Genomic DNA, 17791 nt, shown 5'->3' with positions numbered 1-17791 from the left:
GCAGCCCGAGTCATCATGAATTGAGCCCCCACTAGAAGCCAGTCCCGGATTTCCTTTGCTTGCCCTGTCATAATTCACTTTCACCCAACTCTCAATCGGATGTGTCCAGCATACCATCTGTTCCCGTGTCTCCCGTGTTTCCCCTCTCCCCGTGCTTAACACTTGCAAGCTAGATGAAATCTCCCTCACTTAGCGGATAATAAAAACAACTCCTTCACATACAATCTCATTTCTCCAGCGCCATATCCACTAGCATCCAACTATGAACAGAGACTGCCAAGCAATCCCACCCAGTGCCTATGTATCTTAAGATTCCGTTGTACCCACTCCAGCTGATCCCCTGTAAAAAAAAAAAACCTACCGCCATTCGATCGACACAAAATGGTTCCATAAAACCTATCAAGGACTATCATTTTTATTCTTTAGCAAATTAATTTATAAAAAAACAATGCATCTCGATATAAATAATTAAAAATTTCTTATAAAAAAATATATTAGAGAAACTTAAATCTGCATTTTCAACATTGTAGATCATGATATAGTAATATTGGACATTGCTTGAAACTAATTTTTGGCACAACAACACACTCAGTACAGAATCGACTTATTAATATTTTTTTCAAATCTATATGATGATTGACAAAACTTTTTTGTTTTTCCATGAAAGAAAACATGACAATACTTATATAAAAAGACATACCACAACACCTATAAATCGAGAATGAAAAAAAAAAGCAAAAGGTATTATTAGACCCCTGATCTTTTTTTTTTGTTCATTTAAGCCCCCCATCTTTTATTTAAATACATTAAGCCACTGTTCATTTTTTTTTATCTCATTAAGTCTTTTTTTTGGAAGAATCTCATTAAGTCTTTGATGACAAAAAAAGTAATATTGAACATAAAATTCGGTCAACAGACTGTTATTCATTGCACATACATTCAATTTTTTTATTTTTTTATTATTTGAAATAAGTTTTAGATGTGTAATGTGGCTATAAGAAAAACCTTAATTCAAACTATAAAAAATATATTTTTTTAAATAATTTCAAATACATATGAAGTTAATAATGTATTTTTAACAGAATTACATATTCGCAACTTACTAATTTGGTGATCAAAGGCTTAATGAGACCAAAAATAAAAGATCAGGGGCTTGATGTATCCAAATAAAAGATCAGGAGTTTAATAAACCAGAAAATGAAAGATCATAGATCTAATGATGCTTTTTGGCAAAAAAAAAAAAAAAAAAAAAAAACTACAACATAAAGAAGAAATGACCAAATCTAATAGTAGATCAATTAAAAATTTATTTAATAAAAAAATAAAATAAAACAAAAAACGTGTTTTTCTTTTAGTTAAAAACCGGGAAAAAACCTTAAAACCTGAATGAAGAAAAAGAGATTTCTTTTCAATAAAATATTTTTTTTTGGTGACTAGGTTTTATATCAATAATATATTTTTACTATAAGGTATTTTGTACTTTCTAGACTTGTTTAGTTTTTTTTTTTGGAAAGTACTTGTTTTGTTTTAAAAAGTATGGTATATATATGTATTTTTTTTTTTTTGAAGAAAGTAAGATATATTTTTTTTAAACAATGTTTTTAATTAGAAATCTGAACCAATTACTAAAATTTAAATCTAAAATTCAAACATACTTTTCTTATTTTCTAATTTTATAATTCAACAACTAAAGTAGGTTTAATATTTTTATTTTTCTCCTACTTTATTAAAATTTTAATGATCAAACATTTAAAAATTTCAAACTCATATTTTTATGTAATTATGTTCAATAATTTCATATTTTTTTAATAGAATTTATTGAATTCATAAAATATAGAATTTATGATTATTAAACACATTTCGTTACGTGTAAAAAAGTGCAAAATAGATAATAATTATAAACTTCAGTGAGAAATTGAAATTTTGAGAATATAAAATGAACAAAAAAATATAAATTATTGAATGTAATTAGGTAATAATAAAGGATTATTAAATACAATAACATAAAAATAAGATATGATTTATAAATTTTAAAAATTTAATTGCACTTAAAAATTTGGACCAATTAGAGGGCAACACATGTATGAAGCCAATAAAATATTTTTTCAATGCTTTGCAATAAAACAACACAGTCAATATCATGCATGGCAATGATGACATGGCTAGACTAGTAGTTGTCTGTTGTTGGGTTCACAAACTAACAAGATTTTCCATTTTTAAAAAATATTTTATAATTAATTTTAACACTTTGATATTTTGTTAGAAAAGTCTTAAACCCTAACATTTTAATTTTTAGACTCAATTGAACTCTTAAAAAATATATTTTACATATTGTTTAAATAAAAAGAGAAATATGATTTTCTTAGTTTCACATTATCTGATAAGTCTTGAATCCTACGAAAATATATTTTAGACTTCTAATTTATAAAACATAGTTTTTAAAAGGTATAATATCCATTTGGCTCCTCAAACTAAGACTTCAAAATCAATTAAGACTTTAAACTATTAAAATCATCAACAAGGTCCATGGACGGAACAAAAATCATCAATTGAGTTCATATTCTATAAAAAAAAAATCATCAATTAAGGTCTCACCGGAATTCATTCGGTCGAATAGTTTTAGCCCTTTTTCCCAAACCCATTTTGAACTAACACAAAGATTATTATAGTCTATATCAAATAGCCACAATTTTTAATTTTAGGATACGACGAGGACTCAATTAATGATTTTTGCTTAGTTCAGAGACATGATTCATGATTTTGATAGTTTAAGATCCTAATTGACTTTGGAGTTTAGTTTGGGGACCCAAATAAATATAGTGCCTTCTTAAAATATATAAAAAAACAATGATTTTTTTTTTAATTTGACATTATTTAAATTAGTATTTGCGGGGCATTTGGTATTCTAGTGGAATAAGGATAAGGATAAAAGTTGGGATAAAGATAGAGATAAATGGTTGGGATATGGATAAAAATATGATAGTCGAGAATTATTTTTCAATGTTTGGTATGTGGGATAGGGATAAGGATAAAATAATACATTTTACTATTTTAACCTTATTTAAACTACATAACATTAAATTGAGGGATAAAATGGACTTTTCCATCCTATTAAAATCGCAGTAGTTTATCCCATCTCCTTATACCACCCCCTCTTGGGTATAGGATTTGAGGGATAAGAGACTTATCCCTCGTCTGTCTCACTCTTGTATCTCCCAAACAAACACGGGATAACTTATCTAAGTGTTTTTTTTATCCATATCCCACCTCCTAAATCCCTTCTAACAAACACCCTGTTGACATAGTTTTAAATAATTTTTCAAATCTGAATTTTTGTGTAAATTTCCCATTTTTTTAACTGTGGTAGTAATGGACCTGTTTATTTTACCTACCGTTTGTTGTTGGAAAAAATTGCTTTTCTAAAAAATAGAGATTCCATACTTTTGTAAAATACTAATTTTCAGGTGTAAAAAGTAAACAAAAGGTCACTAACCAAACACATAAAACTCTAATGTGTTAAATGAAAAGACAAACAAAAGCAACAAAATGAGCAACCAAACACCCTCTAAATATCTTACATATAATTGATATTTGGAAGGTCCGATTAACCGTTAAATAAGAGCCAAACTAACATTTTCAAATTTTCGATAACATATAAATAAAATTAATATTATTTGAAAACATTAAAACTAAATCTAAACTATTTCATACGTTACGACTAAATCTACATGTTACCTCCAAAAATGTTAAAATTAAATTTAGGCCTAAACCATACATATGCAACCCCCTTAAACTTGTTAATTCTGGTTATTTTGCCTCCTGAATTTACGGGACGACCAATTTTCCCTTCAACTATTTAAAAGTGGTATTAACAACCCCTATTTTCATTATAACGGAAACAAAATGAAGTTACAACATTAGTACAAGTGTTCATGGAAGTATTGGAACCAGCTTGCATATATGTAACCTCATTTGCAGATTGTTTTAGTAGTGCACAACCCTATATTCGATTTTTATAAGAAAACTTACGTACTGCCTATGCTAACCTCATTTGCAGCTTATTTTAGTAGTGCACAACCTTTTTTTATTATGATCTTGGTGCTTGCAATGAGAACATGTCATAATTGTTTTTGTTATAATGAAAACACGGAGTTGCTAATATTAATTGAAGGGCAAATACACGTCCTGTAAATTTAAGGAGCAAAATGACTAAATTTGACCAGTTTAGGGGAGCGGCCTATGAAAAAAAAATTGGATAGTAGCGTGTTTTTGACTGAGTTCCAGAAAACAAAAAGCGTCTATCTCCGCGGTTTCCAAACCCAAACCCAAACCCAAATTCATATTTCTTATAATATGTCTATCCTCCATTCCCTCCAAACACAATACAATCATTTCTTTCTCTAGTCTTTCCCACTCATCTTCTTCTTCTCTTCCATTTGAATTTCTCAATTTCATTCGCATCTTCGCCGCCGCTGAAACATCGATCGGTCGATCAATCGATCAAACATGGCGTCCGCCGTCGTTTCAAAGATCTTCTATGTTATTGCTTTTGAAATTCTGATTATGCAGTTGGGATCTCTGGCTCAAACCTTGCCCTTGCCGCCCGATGAAGGTACTTACTACTACTACTACTACTTCCGAACTTCTCTGCTTGCTTAACTCATCGATCATTCGATTTCTGGTTTTTTGTTTTTCTTTCCTCCCCTAATTGTTTGGCTGATGATGATTGAGAACTAATTTGAAGGAAAAGGAAACCGAAAAATAAACTGATGTTCGTACACTGTCTCCGATCTGTATTTTATCAGTTTTCAGTTTTAATCTGGAGAAAGAAAAACTGAATTTATTTTCTCCAAGAGATAAACAAAAGTCATGCTGTTTGGATTAATTTTCATTTTCAATTTTCTTCGGGAAAATGTATATTTTCCTTTTGGGGATGGTATATTGCTGCTTCAACATTTACTATTTTTTCTTTTTTGCGTCTTGATTCTGAAAATCAACATTTACTATTTTTATTTCTTTTTTGAAAAAAAAATACTACCATTTTTATTTAATTAGCTGAAAATTGAAATAATACTCCAAATGTCTACAATAGTGTAATTAATTTTAGATAAGAAAGATGGTTACCATTTTATTAACAGTAACCACTAATTAATTTTTATCGATTTTCAAAATAAAAAAACAATATATTTGTTAAAAATAGATGGAATCAAAATGTCATATATTGCGAAATAATATTTTTAAAAAGACAAATATTATGGAATGGAATCAATGATATATACCAATCAAAATGATAAGTGCTTAAAATACCTCTTCATTTAGGGTCCGAAAACCCTGCTTTTGGAAAAGTTTTTTTTTTCCGGGTATAACAGACAAACATGACAAACATGAGATCACTAATCAAGGAACTAAAACTCTTTATTTTCAAGTAAAAAGTTGAACATGAGCATGAAAAGTAGCTACCAAACCGTTTTTTAACCAAGAAAATTTAATCATAACATCTAAAATGTTGCAATTTTAACTATTTTTCTGTCAAGAGCAATTTTATCATTATAAAACACGAATATTTTGTTCTGTACGAATTAGTTAAAAAAATGTTTCATATTTTGTTTTGTGATTTAGTAATGAAATTGGATATTAATATTTTAAATTTGATGAAATATTTGAATTTTTTATCCGTTTCGTATAATATAATTTTTTTTCTGTAATTTAGTGTGGATGACAAGTTTTCATGACTGTTAAAATAATTTAATGAATTATTTATTAAATTCAACTAATATATCAATAAACTGTGTTAGAGTTGTTTCTGTAACTTATCCCAACTAACAATTAAATTAGCATTTTTAAATTTTTTTTACACGTTTTTATTTAAAACAGAAATTTATACACGTTAGAATAAGTTTGGTCATATGATAAGCTGCGGCGGCGGCTACAAGTCAAATTCAACCCGTACAGTGCAATGAAATGAATGTTTTAATCAACTTGTTTGATGATTTGGACAAAAGGTTATGTTATGTGGGTCTAAGGGTTAAAATTATATGAGAGAGAGATTGCAGATTGAATTAAATTGGAGTTTATAATTGGTAGTAGGGCTCTCAATTATTACATTTTATTATTTTTGATATTGAGATTGACGTATTATTACCTGGTTTTTTTTTAGAATATTAGTATTCATTTTATAACAAAAGCAGATAACGTTGACCTTACTATTGGGGTAAATTACAGCTATAGTCTCTGAACTTTCTCTCTTTTACATTTTGGTACCTATACATCATTTGTAAAAAAATGGGTAAATTACACTCATGGCCACTGAACTATACCCATTTTCACATTATGGCCACTGAACTTCAATTCTTCCCGGTATGGCCATTTAACTTTACACTTTGTTACACCGGTGGCCACTGTGACCGTTGACCAACACTTTTTACCTTTGACTCTCCCTTTTGACCGATTTTCTCTCTCATCCTCTCTTTCTAAAATGTGTATTCCTATTTTACCCTTAATCCCTCTTTTTCTCTCCGTATCCCTATCGTTCCTCTCTTTCTCTCTCTTTATCCCTGCAAATGAAAGGGCATCCATTCATATATGCCGGAATACCAAGATTCGAACGAGATTAGAACTTTTTTTTTGTTTCAGCAGATCAAAACTTCAAAAAAAAAAAAATAAAAAAAAAACCCAAATGAAGTGAAGTGGGTTCAGATTTGGAAAAGATATGAACATTGTTCTTCTTCTTTTATCTGAGATTTACAGACCCATGCCTTTCTCTTAATGAAATGAAAGTCAGGTAAGAGAACATAAAATAATTTATTATTATTGGATTTGGGATCTTGATTCGCATAGAAATTCAACAACTTAGAATTCATGCTCACAAAATGAAGAAGGAAAGAATTGGATCCTCCGATTAAATTTTAAAATGGTGGAAAGGAAATCTTTACTTTCAAATTGCATCTGGAAATTTATTTTTTATTTTTTAGAAAAGGCTTACTTTACAATTCCGTATATCAATTAATGGGTGATTAAGCCAATTCAGCTTTGTTTTGTGTTGAGAAAGTGAGGTAATACTTTTTATTCTTTATGGCGGATGATCGGAAGAAGAGGTGCAAGAAAGAAACCCAAGAGAGATGAAACAGAGAAAGAAATACAGAGATGAGAGAGAAAAAGAAACAAAGAGAGTAAGAAAGGGTAAAATGGTAATTTTGGATTTTAGAATAGTAAAAGGAGAGAAATAGCCGGTTAAAAGGGAGTCAATGGTTGAAAAAAGTTAGTCAACGGTCATAGTGGTCATTGGTGTAACAAAGTGTAAAGTTCAATGGCCATACCGGGAAGAACTGAAGTTCAGTGGCCACAATGTAAAAAAGGGTATAGTTTAGTGGCCATGGGTGTAATTTACCCGTAAAAAAATACCTAAACTTAAGTTAATTAAATAATATAACACCTACCACCAGCTATGACCGCCTGTTAATTATTAAAAAATGTATGTAAATTACAACCATGTACCTTATTATAGTATTCTAATTAGCTCAGCGTGTGAAAAATACGAGTTTTGGTCTGAATTAAGCCAAAAACTTGGTTATCTTCATTTTGTCCTTTAGGCTCATCTTGATCTAGCTTACGCGGATCAATACGAGTTTGGTAGGGTTATCAAATAAAATATTGGGTAAAGTTTAAATGAAACCCACGTGGTTTCACTAATTTTCAAGTACTGTGGTTTACTTTTTGTCAAAACGAGGACTGAGGTTTTTAACTTTAGCAAAATAAGGACTTTTTCGATTAATACTATTAAAATCACCCTTAACAACTTCAAAAATGACATATTTTAAGAACTACTAATATTCTAAACAACTTTAATTCTTCAACTTTTTTATTTCCAGATTATTTAGATGATGTTTGGTAAAGAGAGAGAAAGTTAATGTTTAGAGAGAGAAAGTTCCAAAAAAAATGATTTTCTAAAATCGAAAATGTAGTTCCATAGAAAATATGACATTGAACAACTTTAATTCTTGAAAAATTTCATTTTCAGGTCATTAAAAATAGTTTTAATAGCATTATTAAAAGTGCGAAACCTCAGTCCTGGTTTTGACAAAAAGTAAACCACAGTCCTTTATAAAATTAGTGAAACCACAGACGTTTTATTTGAACTTTCCCCTAAAATATTTATTTGAAATTAAATTAAACTTTATTGTGTAATGTACTTAAGTGTAACATTTTTAGATTTTTTCATTTAAATTAAATTTGTAAAGAACTTAAAATGTCATAGAAATTTATTTATGTGGAATAGACTTGCAGTTGAAGAAATAGTATCTCTTAACAAAGCTCCCCTTTGGTTAGCCTGTTTCTGTTTTGTACTGTTTTTCTAAAAACAGCTTTTTCGAAATTTTAGTAAAAATCTGACACTAAAATTGATAATGTTTATTGTATAATGCTAATTGGTGGAATTATTTGTTTTACAGTGGAAATTCTTCGAACAATATCTACGAAATTAAACATTAAGCAATGGAATGTGACTGAAACTTCATGCCAAAAGAAAGAGTGGAATAACAGCATTGTCGGCACCAGGATTATCAGTAATGTCACCTGCGGTGATTGTTCTGCCGTTGCTTGTCATGTCAGGACCATGTATGTTCCTGCTTTACTATTTTACTTTTCAATCAAATTTCAAGCTTGGTTAAAATATATAATTTGATTTTCAGGCTGAGTTTCGTAAAATGCCTTTCATTTTCCATTTATATATATGAATATATATTAAAGCATATAATTTCTTTGACAGCCAACTGAAGGGTTTCAACTTGACCGGAGTAGTACCACCTGAGTTTGGAAATCTTTCTCATTTGGTTGAAATGTAAGTGATTCATTCTCTCTTTAAGTTCTTGTAAACAGTGACCGTACGGATTCAGGGAGAAGGGATGTTTACCATGACTTATGGGTGCTAAATTGATATTTTTAAGTACTTTTACATAAAAATGAGTGCTCAAACCACCCAAAACCCCTGGATATTCCAATATTTACTACACAGGTTAATGTAAGTGATTATTTTATTCCTAAGAGATAAATGTTTCATCCACATACAGTGATCTTAGTCGCAACTATCTGAATGGAACGATTCCGACTAGACTTGCTCAGCTCCCTAATCTTCGGATATTGTAAGTTGCCTGCCTGCATTTTCATACTTGTATTAATTTGTGACTGACTGCTGATTCTTAAAATCTTAATGCCTTATTAGGTCCTTTATCGGAAACCGCCTCAACGGTTCGATTCCTCCAGAAATTGGCAACATAAGTACCCTGGAGGATTTGTAAGTGACGGAAAACTGAGTTTTATACCGAGTTGATGATCATGTACTGAGTTACACGTATATTGCTTTGTTTACATCTACAAATGTGATGCTTTCCAGGATCTTGGAAGATAATCTGCTAGGAGGACCCCTTCCAAGAAATCTTGGAAATTTGAGAAACTTGAAAAGAATGTAAGGTTTTTTATTTATAGTTTTCCCATATGTGCTAATATTTATGGCTCTATGTATGTATCTAAACTTTCAAGTTGCTCAAAAATTTCAATTTATCATAATAAAATCATTCAACTTTGAATTTTATCTTAATTAAATCACTCCGACGACTTCAAGAGTAAAAACACACACAAAAAAAAGTGAACTTATATCATTAGTAGTCAACTTTCACCGCTACTGAAATGATATGCGGCACCTAGATAACATGTGACTGCCACATAACTGACCAAAACAACACATGTCAGTTAGGTGGCATCCACGTTTGGGTCAGTTAGGTAGCAGCCATGTCGTTTCGGTCAGCAATGAAAGTTGACTAGTGCTGATCGGTCATATTTCCAGCTTCTTTTTACCTTGAAGTCACTAGTTGAATGATTTTATTGACACAAATTGAAGAATCATCATTTTGGGAGAACTATAAAAGTTCAGCCAACAATGATGTATTTAATTTAACCCGTTTCTTATTTATATCACTAATTAATTATTACACGTTGCCATTTTTTGCTGGTGCAGTCTTCTTTCTGCGAACAATTTTACAGGAACAATACCAGATACACTTGGTAATTTAAAGAACTTAACCGACTTGTAAGTAATGAAATTATGACAATACTATTATTATTATTGTTTTATTATATTTATTAGAAATTAATAACTTGAAACTCTTGGTGCAGTCGGATAGATGGGAGTATACTTTCAGGGAAAATACCTGATTTTATTGGGAATTGGACAAACCTGATTAGATTGTAAGTAGTATATACTTGTTTTCCAGATATTGGAAACTCTCTTCATTTTCTCATCATGAAACTCATTCAATTTTCCAGAGATTTGCAAGGAACATCTATGGAGGGTCCTATTCCTGCTAACATTTCCCTTTTGACAAACTTAAAAGAACTGTGAGCAAAAGTCACTCTTTTTTATTTTTTTCAGTGTTGTTACAACTTACAATCTTGAAAATGTATATAAATTAACCAAAGAATATGAATGTCATTTGTCAGGAGAATATCAGATTTGCGTGGACCAAGTTCAAAAATCCCAAATCTTCAGGCTATGGCAAACTTGGAACTATTGTAAGTTTCTTTGACTGTTCAATTTCTACTTTGTTATTATTATTATTACTACTACTGTGTTTTAATTTATTGTTCATCATGAATTGATTATGTTTCTTGTGAATCAGAGTACTAAGGAATTGCTTAATCAATGATTCAATCCCAGAGTACCTGGGAGAATTATCCAATTTGAAAACTATGTAAGTTGATCACACAGAATTCCTTTGAATAAAGGATAATTTAGCCTCTCAAGTCTCAACCTAACTTGTGGTATCAGTGCATGACTCATTTTTTCTTGACATGTATTAATTTGCCTTCAAAATACAAATCATTTTTGACTATTTAGTTAAAAATTGCACACTTGAAGGACAATATTGTGCAAAACAATTTCATTTTGAGCAAATTATCACAAGATAAGTTGAAGGACCAAACTGATTGGTTGCTCAAAATCCTTTCCAAGAGATGCTTTTGCATTTGTGGGATGTTATATATATGTCATGTTATATTAATAAGTAACCTAATGACCTTTTTTGTTTGTTTGTTTATTTGACGGCAGAGACCTTACCTTTAATAGGTTGACAGGCACAATTCCGAGCAGTCTTCAGAGTTCAGAAAAACTACAGTACATGTAATTAGTCTACGGATAAAATGTGTGGAAAATAATATTTTGTTTGAGTATTCATTATTCTATATGAATTCAATCTGTGTAGGTTTCTGACCAATAATTCACTCACTGGAGAAGTACCTGGTTGGATATTGACCAATGGCAATGGTAACAAGAGATTGTAAGTCTTTATCCGAAGCTATCAATTGTGATCCGGTATTGAGTCATCTTGCTAGACAGATTCTAGATTTTACACTTCTTACTAAGTTGAAAATGTTAGTACAGTGATCTGTTGTTTCTAGACAAATCTGAAATTGTGATTGGAACACTTTGTTATTTTGAATTGATTTGTAAAAGTACTACCAAGCTAAGAGACTAAATTATACAAATAAGATGAAAGTTCTAATCAACCATTTTTCCTTGTTATTCAGTGACTGATATTCTTGACTTGAATTATTTCAGTGATTTATCTTACAACAATTTTACTGGTTCTGTTTCGGGTGGCTGCCAACGTCAAAATCTGTAAGCATCGCTATTTTTTTCTTCTTCTTTTAATCTGTTGTATTATTTACTCAAATTTATGTATAACATGTAACAGGAACTTAGCTTCCAGTTTTTCGTCTTCTGCAAGCAATGAGTAAGATTTCTCAATTTTTTTTTCTTAAGAAGAAAACGTTGTTAGCCGCCCCCAAATCATTTCGGGACTAAGGCTTTGTTGTTGTTGTTTCAGAAGAAAACGTTGGAAATGTTAGATTATTGACAATCAATATATGCCATCTTGTAGGGTTTCTTGGTGCATGAAAAATGGGCTTACTTGTTCTCAAAAACCTGAATGTGAGTGTAAAGTCAATAATTTCTACACGAACAACACTTGAAAAATCACTCTCAACTTGACTGGTTAGAATAAACAAGTCTAGATTAACTTATAAATTGATCAAATTTGCAGTTCATTCCTTATTTATAAATTGTGGAGGACGCAGAGTTCCCTTCGAGGATAATGAGTATCACGAAGATAGCTCTGACGGAGGCCCATCCAGCTTTGTCCCATCTGCAGAAGTATGGGCATATAGCAGTACTGGACTGTATATGAACAAAGATGATGTACCTTTTGTAGCCCGAAACAATTTTAATCTGAATATAAGTGGTGGAGATATTTATCAAACAGCCCGCCTTGCTCCTCTTTCACTCAAGTACTACGCCCTCTGTATGCGGCCGGCCGCTAGCTATAAAGTGCAACTTCACTTTGCTGAGATTATGTATACTAGTAATCAGTCTTTTACTAGCCTTGGAAGACGTATATTTGATGTTTCAATTCAAGTAAGTTGCATCATTTTTTCCAATAAGAATTACACTTCCATATTGAGTTCTTGGATAAAGGTCAATTTGGCTACTCAACTTGATTCATTTGCTCCAAAATAAACTCTGCTTATTAATTTAGTTCATAACTTGTCATTTTTTGTTAAATCAGTACAAAATTGACATGTCAGCATCTGTGGTTTTTGATTGATTTGTCAAAAAATACCAAGTTGAAGCTTAAATTGTCCAAAACTTCATTTTGGGCAAATTGAGTCCATAAGCCAAGTTGAAGAGACAAATTTACTGTCCATGGATCCTCTTAGTGAATATTTTTGGTTTGAGAAAGAAGTAGAAATCTCCTAAACTTAGAAGTGACTTGATGTTACCCTAAACATGTAAAATCTAGATCAAACATCTTTCCTAACCAAATTCAAAGCATTTTGTGTACACTTTTTGTTTAACTTCAACGTTTGATGTTGTAATTTGACATATTTTATGCAGGGAAATGTTGTTCTTAAAGATTATAATATTATGGAGAAAGCTGGAGGAGTTGGTATTGGGATCACTGAGGTGTTTGAAAATGTAACCATTGATGGTAGCACTTTAGAGATCCATTTATACTGGGCAGGCAAAGGTACTACTGCAATTCCAGATAGAGGTGTCTATGGACCTCTCATTTCAGCCATCACAATCACACCAAGTAAGCTTATATGTATTTCTTTTTTCTTATGAAATCCCAAAACTCAATTTATTAATATTTATGACCAATTTCATCTCTATAAATGCTATTTAATCCCTGATATGGAATCAATTTAGCTCTTGAAGTGAGAATATGGAGCCATCTTTACTTGGCAATAAATTGGCCAGTTGAGAGTTGAATTGATCTCCTTTTCAACTTTAAAATCAAATATATTTAGTATCAGTTTCCGAGATCTGTTTCCCACATCTGTCTAAAACGCTGAAACGAGTGCCATGATGAGTTTCCGTGCATCATAGTCTCATCTATCATTGTATAAAGCCTGTTGTTCAATATTTTTTTTTTCTTCTTGTAGACTATGAGATAGATGATGGTAGCGGGGGTTTATCAGCTGGAGGAATCATTGGAATCGTAGCAGCTACATGTTTTGTTGTCATGCTCATCCTTACAGCCCTTCGGATGAAAGGTTACTTAGGGGGCAACAAATATGAGGATAATAATGCTGGTAAGATTAGTTGCACTTTTTTTCTTTTTGGATAAAGGAATGTTTTAGTTCCTTCAACTTGGTAAGTAGCATTAAGTTCAAATGCATCTTAAGGTATTGAGACATATCATTTCCGGATTGATTTGACCTCATTGCTAAGTTGACGGACCAGTTTGATATATGTTTGAATTATTTGATCTTATTAGCCAAGTTGTTCCTTGACAGAACTTCGAGGACTAGATCTACAAACTGGTTATTTCACTTTGAGGCAAATTAAACGTGCTACAAACAATTTTGATCCTGAATTCAAGATAGGAGAGGGAGGATTTGGGCCAGTTTACAAGGTAATATTAAAATAATTAATGGCCAACAAGCGTTTCTGAAATTGTTGGCTAGTTACTAGCGTTTCTGAAATTGTTGTTTTCAGATATTGAGAAAATAATTCTGAAATTGTGAACTTGTTAATAATTTCAGGGTGTCCTCTCAGATGGGGTAGTAATTGCTGTTAAGCAGCTTTCTTCAAAATCAAAGCAAGGGAATCGAGAATTTGTGAATGAGATAGGAATGATATCTGCTTTACAACATCCCAATCTTGTCAAACTCTACGGCTGTTGCATTGAAGGAAATCAATTGCTGTTAGTATATGAGTACTTGGAAAACAATAGCTTGGCTCGTGCACTTTTTGGTAATTTACTCCAATCTAATCATATCATACTAGGAAAAAGGGCAATTTTTGTTTGTGTACCAGGTAAATGGTGTCTATTTAGTCTTAGGGCTGTAAAAGAGCTAAGCGGAGTTTTAACCTGCTCATGCTCGGCTCGGCAAAAATGAACGAGCTTGAGTTCAATATCCTGTTCGTGAGCTATTCCTGAGTAACTCGTTTATTTGTTCACGAGTTTTGCTCGCTAACCTCTCATTAGTTCTGTTCATGAATTTTGCTCGAACAAGGACTCTGGAACCAATTGAATTATCAGTTTAAGCTCATAGTTAAAATCCTAAAATAGCTTTTGTTATTATCTCCAACATTATCATTTACAGTGAATGAATGAGTTGAATATTGGATAATGTATTAGGTCCAGAGGAACATAGAATTAATTTGGATTGGCAAAGAAGAAAGAAGATAGTATTGGGAATTGCAAAGGGATTAGCATATCTTCACGAGGAGTCTCGGTTGAAAATAGTACACAGAGATATAAAAGCTACGAATGTGCTTCTTGATAAGGATCTAAATGCAAAGATATCGGACTTTGGTTTAGCCAAGCTTGATGAAGAAGAGAACACACATATCAGCACTCGAATTGCTGGAACCATGTAAAATTCTTACATTTTAATTGTATAATTAAGGCTTAATAACTTCTCGGGTCTCTGAACTTGTCCATTTTCATCACTTAGCCCCATGTATTTAATGGCCAACTTTTCAGCCTCGTATACTCACAATTGTAACACATTTACCCCTTTTAAGCTATACGTGCCTCGTAATATTGGTAACACGACCAGTATGTGCCATGTAGGCAAAAAAGGGTTAACTGTGTTGCAATTGTTAAGTTTAGAGAGCTGAAAGGTTGGTGACTAAGTATAGGAAGCTAAGTGACAAAATTGACAAGTTTGGGGGCTGAAAAGGTACAAGCCTATAATTAATGTAGTTTACAAAGATAACAATGTATGGATTTTTTTTTTTTTTTTTTGTTGGCAGAGGTTATATGGCTCCAGAATATGCAATGAGAGGTTATTTGACAGACAAAGCAGATGTTTATAGTTTCGGAGTTGTGCTTTTGGAGATTGTTAGTGGGAAGAGCAATACCAATTACAGACCAAAGGATGAGTTTGTTTATCTTCTTGATTGGGTAATATATTTATGCCACTCTCCTCTCTTTTGTTTTCATTTTCATTTTCGATAAATGTCTGACCGTGTTGGGTTCGATTTATAAAAGAGTCGAGCTTGAGCACGAAGAAACTCGATTCGAAAGTTCGCATGTAGTTCAATTATAGGTTTATGAACAAGGTCAAGAACAAGCTCGATTATAATGTTCATGAACGCGCTCGTGAGCAAGTTTTGTTCGATTATTTTTTAATAATAGTATTTCTATAAAAATGAAACCTAAAACAACTTAGTTTTGTAGGTTTCAAATCTATGTAATTGTTTGACGTGATTCTGAACTTGCTTAAAGTAATACATGCTCCAAATGGCCTCTTATTCTGCCATATAGCACTAAGAGGATAATTATATCACTTTAAGCAAATTCAAGGGTTAAAGAAACATCTTTAAAGTTCAGGGGCCCTTTTAGAGCTGTAATCGAGTCGAGCCGAGATTTAGCCTGCTCATGTTCGCTCTTCGAGCTCAGTTCATTAAGAAAATTATGTGCTCTCGAATAGCTCGTTGATTCTATTCATGAACTTAGCTTACGAACAACTCATTAACATAGTTTTAAAACCTACAAACTAAAGTTGCACACAAAATTTTGTTTTTTTAACATTTCCCCCCTACATCATTAGCCTCTTGAACTTGGCTCAAAAAGTCTATTAGCCCCTGAACCTACACAGTGTCTCGTTAGCCCCTGAATTTGCTTAAAATGACTTATTGGCTACCTTAATTTGTTTAAACTAACCTACTAGCCCTTTGAACTTGCTAACATTGATCTATTTTCCTCTTGACCTTACTGAAAGTGATATGCATTTCAATTTGTCAAAACCAATCTTGTTCCACCACATAGACTTAGGGAATTAATGTCATTTAAGCAAGTTTAGGGGGCTAATGAGACACTATGTAAGTTGAGGGGACCAATCCTTTTTTGGACCTAGTTCATGAGGCTCCTAATATATTAAGCCAAATACTATTATTAAAAAAATAATCAAACCGAGTTTTTTCGCTGAGTCTGTCCATGAACACTAATCAAACTTGTTCACAAACATATAACCGAGTCAGTTCACAAGCTTTCAAGCCGAGTTTCACACTCATTTACAATACTAGCCTATATAAAATGTTGAATACTAGTTTTTGAAAGATTCTTAATTATTTGTTATATGATAAATGTAGGCATATGTGTTGCAAGAGCAAGGGAATCTCTTAGAACTAGTAGATCCATTCTTAGGATCAAACTACTCAAAAGAAGAAGCAAGAAGAATACTTACTCTTGCTCTATTATGCACAAATCCATCACCAACATTAAGACCATCAATGTCTTCAGTTATAAACATGGTAGAAGGCAAAATTCCAGTTCAAGCACCTATTATAAAGAGAGGTTCCATTGATGAAGAAGCTAGGTTTAAAGCTTTTGAAGTTCTATCACAGGATAGCCAGACTAATTACTCTAATTTCTCTCAAGAAAGTCATGCTCATCAAGGGGGTCCTTGGATTGATTCCTCTGTTTCTCTCCCTAGTAAAGATGAAATTTCAGATGAACATTCTGAAGCTAGACTTCTATAAGAACTTCTTATAGATTAATTTAGGCATAATACCCATTTTGCTCCCTAAACTACAACTTTAAAGTCAATTAGAACTTTAAACTATCAAAATCATCGATCAGGTTCCAGAACTAACCAAAAATCATCAATTGAGTCCCTATTTTAAACAAAAATCATCAGTTGAGGCCTCATCGAAAATCATTCGGTTGAACATTTTCAGACCCACTTCCCTAAACGCATTTTGAACCAACGCAAAGATTATTACACTCTATATCAAATAGTCACAGTTTCTGCTTTTAGAATAGGATGAGGATTCAATTGATGATTTTTACTTAGTTTATGGATCTGATTAATGATTTTGATATAGTTTAAGATCCTAATTGATTTTGAAGTTTTAGTTTGGGAGATCCAAATAGGTGTAATGCGATTAATTTATTTCTTTTTTTAATATTTAATTAATTGATTTAGGCAGAAAGAGTATTCTGCTAATTAGTATGGAGGAAGTTAAGGTGGAAAGAGTACACGTAGGTCAGTCTTCAAGTATCATACGACAATAAAATGTTATATTTGATTTGACTCTTTATGGAGTTCTATTTGTATAAATGTTATGTTATTATAAGAGAAGAAGTTGTAAGTGGAAGTGTACCATTGTGTGTTAATTAGAGTACAGTGAGTAAAACGTTAAGCATATTATTTACATATTATAAATGTATTGTGGTTTATCATCTGTTGAATATGGAATGAATAATGTGGAAAATTGTGACTA

The 17791-nt window shown here is 31.7% G+C and overlaps 1 protein-coding gene across 1 annotated transcript; it reads left to right on the top strand.

Moving 5' to 3' along the window:
• Window positions 1-4295: 4295 nt before the first annotated feature.
• Window positions 4296-17791, top strand: LOC136201350 (probable LRR receptor-like serine/threonine-protein kinase At1g53430). Its single transcript, XM_065992000.1, has 24 exons — window positions 4296-4612; window positions 8448-8613; window positions 8765-8836; window positions 9066-9137; window positions 9218-9289; window positions 9389-9460; window positions 10010-10081; window positions 10168-10239; window positions 10318-10389; window positions 10492-10563; window positions 10671-10742; window positions 11099-11170; window positions 11253-11327; window positions 11609-11668; window positions 11745-11783; window positions 11931-11980; window positions 12093-12463; window positions 12944-13142; window positions 13495-13644; window positions 13849-13967; window positions 14098-14308; window positions 14697-14934; window positions 15317-15467; window positions 16658-17791. The coding sequence occupies exons 1-24, from the start codon at window positions 4507-4509 to the stop codon at window positions 17045-17047; spliced, it is 3045 nt and encodes a 1014-aa protein (XP_065848072.1). The 5' UTR covers window positions 4296-4506; the 3' UTR covers window positions 17048-17791.

This window comes from Euphorbia lathyris, chromosome 7, assembly GCF_963576675.1.
Source record: "Euphorbia lathyris chromosome 7, ddEupLath1.1, whole genome shotgun sequence".
In the NCBI taxonomy this organism is placed as follows: Eukaryota; Viridiplantae; Streptophyta; class Magnoliopsida; order Malpighiales; family Euphorbiaceae; genus Euphorbia; species Euphorbia lathyris.
Note: the sequence above shows the minus strand (reverse complement) of the source record. Positions and strands in the feature narration are given on the sequence as shown.

Excerpts from the sequence above, each read along its gene's own strand:
- LOC136201350 (XM_065992000.1), top strand. The coding sequence starts at position 4,507 with ATGGCGTCCGCCGTCGTTTCAAAGATCTTCTATGTTATTGCTTTTGAA. Across the intron at positions 10,240-10,317 it reads TGGACAAACCTGATTAGATT|AGATTTGCAAGGAACATCTA; the intron begins GTAAGTAGTATA and ends TCAATTTTCCAG. Across the intron at positions 10,390-10,491 it reads TTGACAAACTTAAAAGAACT|GAGAATATCAGATTTGCGTG; the intron begins GTGAGCAAAAGT and ends GTCATTTGTCAG.